At 34.0% G+C, this 9,575-nt stretch overlaps 1 protein-coding gene across 1 annotated transcript; it reads left to right on the top strand.

The window, feature by feature from the left end:
- Positions 1-7,913: 7,913 nt before the first annotated feature.
- LOC140866190 (transcription factor bHLH36) lies at positions 7,914-9,304 on the top strand. Its single transcript, XM_073271102.1, has 3 exons — positions 7,914-8,347; positions 8,476-8,790; positions 8,928-9,304. The coding sequence occupies exons 1-3, from the start codon at positions 8,084-8,086 to the stop codon at positions 8,997-8,999; spliced, it is 651 nt and encodes a 216-aa protein (XP_073127203.1). The 5' UTR covers positions 7,914-8,083; the 3' UTR covers positions 9,000-9,304.
- The last annotated feature ends 271 nt before the right edge of the window (positions 9,305-9,575 follow it).

The following is a 9,575-nucleotide window of genomic DNA, read 5'->3' as shown; positions in this document are numbered from 1 at the left end:
AGTCGGGAACACATTCTCCTCATTAATAACTTGCTCACCTGCATCATTTAAATCTAGTGAGCCTAGAGGCTCAGCACGTTCTATCCTTATATAACAAAATGAAACCACATACAAGCACACATCATATAAAATACGTGCATAATAATTATACGTGCATGATCTTAAAATAATATGCATGTAAACATGAAATAAAAATTATACTGCTTAATCATCATGCTATAACATATATCATCATACTTAATAAATCTCATAAAATGACTTATCATGATTTATTAGTTCTCAACAGGTCGTATCCATGTCGGTGGCCTCATACTAAGTGATTGATCAATCTTAAAACCAACGTACATGGCGGTGGGGTTTCCACCTCTATGTTGCCACTTCACCAGCCCTCTCAGCTGGATCCATAAGCTCATCATAACATAAACATCATTAGGAAGGTCACCGGGCCCAGGTATCCCGGCCTCCAACCACATCACTTTCCACTTTCACTTCAACTTTCATAAAAATATATTTTCTTAACATGCATTTAAACTTATCATAAAAATTATTACATGATGCATGAACTTTAAAATTCTCATTTATTTCTTTATTTCATGAAAATTTGTCCGTAAATATATATTTAATTTATTTTCTTACAAAATCATATTTATATATCTAATAAAAATGCATGCATGAATTAAATATATATTTACGGACATTTATTTTTTTCCAAGGACTTGTTCGAGCTGCTGACCCCTTAACTTAAACCCATAAATTTCTAGATTGACTCAAAAACCCAAAAGCCAAACCTGACCTGGCCCATTAAGTTTCATGGGCCCAGGGCCCATAGAAAACTAATGGGCTCACTTAAAACATAATTTAGGCACATCAACTTATTAACTTAAAGTTAAATTAATAAAATTATTAACTAACCATTAACTTATAAATTTGACCGATAAAATTACTAAACCCGACACAACTTGGCCCAATAATTTTCATGGATCACACGGCCTATGACAAATAAATGGGCTCACCTCAATAATTATTAAAGCCCATTAAATTAGTCCAATTAATTAATTTATCAAGCCCAACCCATTAATTTACTAACGTAAACTCTTAATTAATTAAAATAAAATACCCAAGACTATTTAATAAAAATCTAGACCCGAACTAAAATTAATTTGACCCAACAAGACGTGACCCGACCCGGACCCATGACCCAAGCTCGGCCCGCCTAAAAAACCCATAACCCAAAATAATAAAAAAAACCCAAATTCCCAAACCCATCACGTACAGACTTAATTCCCCCATGTTCTTTCCTCTCGACCATGTGGCAGCAGGCTTTATGGCCTGCTGCCGGCCTGCTCCGGCCGCCGAATGGCCGGAGCTCCACCGCCCAGACGTAGCCCACGTCTGGGCGGTTCCAATGAACCAAGCCTTGCCTTGAACCGATCCCTACACCGCCCTAGCGACCCACGATTTGGGAATCCCGAAACTGCCGTAATCTACTTTGCAACCAAGGAAAAAGGCTTCGATCCTAGCCATCTCCAGCCCCTTTCCATCCACCAAACCTGACCCCAAGTTATCCTTCTAGACCCATGAAACATAGGACAGCAAGCTCAAACTCTCCATGGCCAGAAACATGAATCAAATCAATCCAACAAGTGTAAAAACGTGAGTGCATGCATGAACTTGAGTATTTTCATTTCAATTCACATACACATGCATTATCAGATCATTTACGCATAAAAAACTTTGTAATATGATCTAAATGGTGTTCAAGAATGGAATCAAGCGTGCCTTGATGAATATTTGCAAGAAACGACGCCTAAATCGCGCGTACGGCTTTCCGGGACGAACGAATATCCAAAACAATAGGAAAAATCTTACAATTCGGCTATGGGGCTGAGTTCTCTGCTGGGGAACGTGGAGATGGGGAATAAGGGATGAGGAGGCGGCTAGGTGAATTTACGGTAGGTTTAAGGGGTAGGATTAGGTTAAATCTTTAATAAAACAAGCTTAAGATATTAAGTAATTATTAAATAAAATAAAATAAACTTAAAACTCTTAAATACAAAATAATTAAATCTGATATTTAACTTAAATCCCGAAATATAAAAATAGGGGATTTTTAAAAGTTATTAAAATCATTAAAATGACTTATTTTGGATAAAAATGGACACACACATATATATATACTAATAAATGCTACAATTTTCATAAAATAATACTTTAAAATAATATTTTAGGGCTATTAAAAATCTCATAAAATATTTTGGATAAAAAAACTAATATTTCGTCCGTCCACGGTCCCGCCTACGCGATCATAAAATAACCTTTCTCAAATAATTTCATAAATTACCACTTAGCTGTTTAAATGCCGCAATAATATTTAAAACATGCAAATAAATCACATAATAACTCATAAAAATAATTTAACACATTTTCACATTATTTTAAAATTATTAAATCTCCTAGTTATGCATGCGGATTTACGTGACGAATTTTTGGGCATTACAATTCTCCCCCTACAAAGCCATTGAATATATATAATACTTACCTTAAAATCCGCATAACATATGTACAGGAAAAAAAAATATTTTGTCATCTTGCATATATTTACATTAAAATACGACAATTTGAGACATTTAAAACACGAGTAGATCAATATATAACCACGTGCAAAAAACATTTACTATCGCTGATAAAACATTATTATACTAATTTAAAGTCCAAATCTCCAAGAAAGCAACTTGTGCCGCTCAGCGATGAAAATTAAGTCTTCCTCTCTGTACATAAGATTTCCAAATCATTTTGATGTTTATTGGTAATGAATTATTCAAATCAATATCGGTCTTCTCCTATTAATACTAATGATTGCAGCTTACACGTTATTTACGTACGGAATTACGCTAATAGTGACCTAATTATATTAGTTTTTAATTATATTCTACTCCATCAATTGAAAAAGAAAATATTTTTTTTCAATAATTATAGTAGTGATTTTATAACAAAAAGGGTACGCATAACTTGGGTTTATGTACGGAATTACGTTAAATGGGTTGGGTTGGCAAGCCGGTTAGCCCCGCCAAATAGTGGGTTACGGCAGGTTGCGATTAATATGTCTTAACCTATAAAATATATCGACCCGTCCTACATCGTCAAATAGACTGATTGGATTGCTAATTTCAAACCCGTCCAAGTAATGGGTCGGGTCAGCCTACCCCGTCCCATCAACTATCGGGTTTTGGTGAGTTACAGGTTGGCCTATGCGGTCGCTCGTTTTAACATATCTAGTGGCAACAAGTCTCTTTTGTTTTTTCCCACTATTTTCTAATTATTAATCTATAAGGTTTAACCCCACCCTGCTACTGTAACTCAACAGTTTAATTTTAATAATGTTTACTGTTGGTATTGTGGCTGGTCTTGTTCTCTTTTTTGGTTTAACTTTTAAGGGCACGAGGTCCACACGCGCGGTCAGAATTCTTCCCACGTTTCTATCATTTCTCCAATCTTAAATAAAACAGTATAATTTGTTCCTTGCAAATAACCTTTTTTTAAAAAAAAAAAAAAAGAAAAATTATTAATGAATGATTGGAGTCGTTTGATTCTTGTATACGCTTTTATTATATTGAAACAATTCTATACCACGTTCGGTCCCAACGAAACTCGAGGAACTGGACTCAATAGCAACTGATTCTCATCAGTAGAATTACGTTTTTGGTCTGGTTATTTGAATTTATTTTTATTTTCTGTCTTTTTACATGACCAAAAAAATATATATGCAAGTTATATCAATGAAGATACGAATTCATTAATAATATTAGAAAAAAATGCACACGCTTTACATGTGTAAAATAAAGATTTTTTATATGTATTTTTTTAAAAAAACAAAGAATAAAATGAATGGAATTGTGGGTAGTTAATAGAAAAGGGTAATCATGGAATTATGATCATTTTGGTGTCCTCAAGATAGTTACTCTAATAGCCGCATCTTTTATATAATATTATAGATATTATAGATAACCAAAAGTGAAAAAAAAAAATACAAATAACAGGACAAAAAATGTTGTATCCTGATTCCCATTCATCTATCTACCAAAATCATTGATTCAAGCTCTTTACTAGAATAGTTCTATGAATTGTCTAATAAAAATCATATAAATCATTTGTAGGACCGAAGTTTTGTTGTATTATCAAAATTTATAGCAGTTCGCAAAGATATAACTCAAAACTTTTAATTTGTACATCTCAAGCGACAGGTTTTGATTTTTTTTATCCAACTGGAATAATTATTATATCTCAACAATATTCCTCCAATAATTGCACTCCATCCAATCAATAAGGGAATCAAACCCGTGACCTTGGTTATTATACCAATTGTAAGACCGAGCTCTTATTATTTTATCAAAGTTATAGTCGTTGGTAATTGTGAAACTCAAATATTTTAAATCGTACAACAATTCAAACACTAGGTTTGTTCTATCGAACAAAGACGTACAATTGTTAAACCCCAACATCATTAGTTCTTCCACATTACAATATAGGACGAGTTATGACAATATAGTTATTAATCTTATAGTTCATAATGTCACATTTGTTATAAGGATAGAATTTCGAATTCTGAAAACTTGAATAACAACAGCAACAAAAGAAGCAAAAATGATGAACAAGTCGAGGCGAGAGAATCTCTCTATCCGCAAGAAAAAATTACCCGTTAACAGTGCTTAAACGTTAGCGGCAATCGTCTCTAAGATACAACGACTTTACAATCTAGATATAGCAGCACAACAAATATCTAGATTTTCGACGAACGAAAATATGCGTGAACTTGACTTTTTTGAGAGAGAGGGAAGAATTTACAGAGAAATCTGATGTATCACGTTATCAGATATTATAGATTCGTTTCTCTGCGTTATAACAGTCATATTTATATACTATGACTCCAAAGAACACATTTTATGACCTAAGGATGCAACCCATTACAGGAAAAGTCTAGAAAGAGTCGTGACTTTTTGGACTGCAGGCAGCGCGCTCGAGCGATAATATTTTACCGCTCGGGCACCCAACTTTTGCCAACTTTCTGTCTCGCTCAATTGACGCTGCGCCCGAGCGGTAATATTTGACCGTCCGAGCGGCCAACTTTTCTGGAGACAATAATTATTATTTTGACTAAATTTGATCCAAAAAGAACAATAGGATCATATGACCTCCCCTCGCCGGGCCAGCCGGCCGCGCGCGCGTTTGTTGCATCGATTAGCATCTCGCCCCTTTACAAAATATCGGTGCCCTAAGGGCCTAATCCCATAATCCAAAGTTGGATTATATAAGGTGAGCAATACATTGGAGTTGTTTCAATGTGGGACAACTTTTACTCCAATTAATTTCACCAAATTCTAATTTTTCAACACTTGAGACAAGCCTTTGGAACAAACTTTTCAAGGCCATTTCAAACCATTTATTCCAACAATTCATTCAATATATTTTTTTTCAACAACATTGTCATTGTGGCTAATTAAACAAGATAAATTCACTAGCAACGGAACTCTATATATATGGGGGTACTTCGACCCTACCCATGGGGTATTACCCCATGGGTGGTGTTGAAGCACATGATTGGTCCAATCATGTGGGAGCCACATAAAATATGTGGAGCTCACATAATTTAGGCCAATCACAACACTTCACACCACCCATGGGGTAATACCCCATGGGTAGGTTCGAAATTTCCATATATATGGAACGGCTACGAATTTAAGAGGTATTGTGCATATCCCACTTCGTCCCATAGCTAGGTACTACTTCACACATAGACCGCGTGTCTTGATTCTAGCTCGTAGAGAGAACACAGTCTTCTGAAATCTACCCAATAGGCGGAAAATTCGACCCTACCCCATGGGGTAGGTGGCATGATTTAATTGGTGCATATCATGTGGGTCCCACATGATTGAGTGGGTTTCACATGATATTCACAAATTAAATATTGTCACCTACCCCATGGGTTAATACCCATGGGATAGGGTGGAATGAACCCCAATAGGCTATCTAATATATTGTCATATATAGATTTGTTTCATGAAAATAAATGGCTCGAGTTATCGGGTTAGTTTATGCTACACCGGGAGTGTTTCTCCCCCTATTTCAATACCATTAGATCACGTGCGACCCATATATTTTTATGGAAATTGACATATGTCTTGATGATCCAATGGTAGATATTTGACCACATCATGGGTAGGGCTGACATACCGTACCGAAATACCGAAATTTTGACATACCGTACCGAAATTTTTTCGATATACAGACATTTTCCGATATACCAAATTTTTTTTTGGTATCTATGCGGTATCAATATGGATTTTTTTCGTACCAAAGTTTTGGAATTTTACTATCGGTATCAGTATGAATTTTTTTCATATCAATATTTGTAGTAAGGTATACCGAAAAACCACCCCTAATCATGGAGGAGAAGTACTCCAGGTGTAGCATAGAATAATCCCGAGTTATCGTATGTCTAGTTTTATAAGCCACTCCAAAACACTACCAAAAAAAATAATTTTTTTTGTGAGACAGTTTTAAAGATATATATTCGTAAGAGGTATTGATTTGGTTCATATATGAAATGAAAAATAATATTTTTCACATAAAAGTTACAATATTTTTATTAGTCGGTTCGAGTAGGACATCTATCTCACAAAATATGGTTCATATGAGTTTTTGTGTTTGCTTAAAAAATAAGTGATCAAAATGAATAGAAATAAAATTTTTCAACAGTATTACCTTATTTCTTGATATAAAAAATTTCCGAAAATAAAAATTTTCAACAATTCCTTATTTCTTGATTTGAGACAATGATGTCCCCGATCATATATTCATACTAGGAGGGATTTTTTTTTTAATATTCTTATCTTATTTCTCTCAAACTTTTCTCGCTCATTGACAAAAATATAAAATAAAATAAAAATTATATTCATAGAAATAATATGTTTGATATAAACTTAATACTATTTCTGTATAAAAAAAACTAATGATAATTTAAAGAAATTATAAAAAATTTCTCTCCATTTTTTGTATGAAAAATTTATAAAATGAGTATCCGATACACAAAACATTTCGTTGTATATAACTATCTAAAGTTTTCTTTTATATATACTGTACTATACCTACCTTGATTATTGCCATGATGAGTTCACAAAATGACAATAACATAATCAAAAAATAATGAAAACCTATATAATAAACAATTGTTTTAATTGATTATAATGAATCTTATAATTTTTTAAAGTTCTCATTAATTACATATATATAACCTCTAAATTTAAACACAAAAAACTTATAATATATTTAATGAGGTGGTGCCTTTCGGTAACATTGAATAAATTCAAACTAACACGATAGCTTATCCGCTATTTATTGAGCTCTGTGCGATAAACTCACTCGAGAAAATATATTAATAAGATAAGAGATTATTGTTTTTTTAATTTTGTATATTTGTCATTTTGCGATTTTGGTCCTCTATATTTTCAGATTTCAGTTTTAATCCGCTATCTTTATTTTTTATGACAATTTTAGTCTTTTTTTTGATGTGGCGCTGATATGGCACCAACACAGTGCTGGTGTGGAGCTGACATGTATAGTGTCACGTAATCATTTTCGAATAAAAAAGACTGAAATTGCCAAAAATCGAAACATGCAGGACTAAAACAGAAATATGAAAATATAAAAGTCCAAAATCACAAAATAAAAAACTTAAAGAACCAAAATTGCAGTTTTCCCGTAACATAATAAAACTACTTGCTTACTCCATCATTTGAAGGACACACTGATTTCTATCTTACTTACCGTGTGAATACAACATGGTAAGGTATACGAGTTTGTAAAGCAGCAAAGTAAAATAGGCATTAGTTTAATTTAGAATGATAAAGTGGTGGGGTCATATCTTCAATCTCTTAGTTTCCGAAGATTTTGCAATGGAACCAAATTAGGGCCAATATTAATTCCAGATCTCAACCCCTGACCAACCAAATCTTCTTCTTCAATATATATAAATTTGAAGAAATCCGAGAAGATTGGATTTGGAGATTTGGATTTGGATTTATTAAAGATGCTCCCTTTACAACCAAGAGATGAGCTGGTTTTCGGAATCCCTTCCACCACCCACCCTGCAGGTGATGAAGTAGTAATCCTACATAATCAGATCGATTTTCCAGATAATATTAATGTGGTCAAAGAAAGCAAAAGAAAGAGGAGCGATGAATGCAATATGCAGAAGAGGGTTCTGCACAGAGAAAATGAGCGGCAAAGAAGACAAGAAATGGCTAATCTTTATGCCTCTCTTCGTACCCTTCTTCCTCTCGAATATGTTAAGGTAGACTGCTCCGAAAGAAATTACAATTCCTTTTTCCTTTTTTTCCAAGTCCGAATCATCAAATAGATATTAATTAATGAAGTTTAATTTGTGCTGTGATTTAATTTAATAATTTTCCTTATAATTAGGGGAAGCGCTCAGTGTCAGATCACATGCAGGAGGCTGTGAATTACATCAAACACATGCAGAAGCGTATCCAAGAACTGAAAACGCGACGAGAAAAGCAATATAATAATTTCTCTGCTCCAATTAGTAACGACATGAATTGTGTGGTGGTGACGCCGGGGGGCAGAGATGGGGTAGTGGAGATTCTTATGATCAGCAATTTCGGGCTCTCTGCCGTGCTGCAGGAACTTCAAGCAAGAGGCCTAACTGTTGTTTCTTGTCTTTCCACCAAAGAAAATGATCAGAGGTTTCTTCACAAAATCCACGCCGAGGCCGAGGTAAATTAATTAAGTTACTGATGATCATGATATATAATAATAATAATAATCAGAATGCATGATCGATGAATTAATTACTAGCTAGGGTTTCTACTCCTTTTTAATTATGATCTTTTTATTCACTCATATTTTTGCAGGTGATTAATGATGATCTTAAACACATTGACTTGCCTGTTATGCAAGAAAGACTGCTCCATTTGATTAATTAATTAATGGATCCATGTGTATTAAATTTGATCTCTTCCTGGCTACTTTCCAAACTATATATATATGTGTGTGTGTGTTATCCCGGGAGAGAATGCATGTGCACTTTCACATGTGGGAATTGTGTTTCATGTTGATATTTCGTTTTAGATTTTTCTTGTTATTTGGAACATCTTTTAGAAAAACTAGGTAATTGATATTTGATTTGTATCTCTGTCCGTAAATATATATACCTTGATGATCAACCACTTACCACCCCCCGGATTAATTCTTACAGTGGAGAGATTCTTAATTAGAAACACTATTTTGTGGTGCACAATATGCTGTCTAGTGTTTAATTCTGTGCAAACACATTTGTTTTAGGGAAAATTGCAAATTTAGTCCTGTATGTTTGTCATTTTGCGATTTTGGTCCTTTATGTTTTCACATTTCAGTTTTAGTCCTGTATGTTTCGATTTTTGGCAATTTCGGTCCTTTTTCTTCGAAAATGCTGACGTGGCACTGTACACGTCAGCTCCACATCAGCATTGAATTTGTGCCACGTCAGCGCCACATCGGAAAAAGGACTAAAATTGCCAAAA

Source organism: Henckelia pumila, chromosome 4 (genome assembly GCF_033568475.1).
Source record: "Henckelia pumila isolate YLH828 chromosome 4, ASM3356847v2, whole genome shotgun sequence".
Lineage (NCBI taxonomy): Eukaryota > Viridiplantae > Streptophyta > Magnoliopsida > Lamiales > Gesneriaceae > Henckelia > Henckelia pumila.
This window is presented reverse-complemented; position numbering and strand designations above follow the sequence as displayed.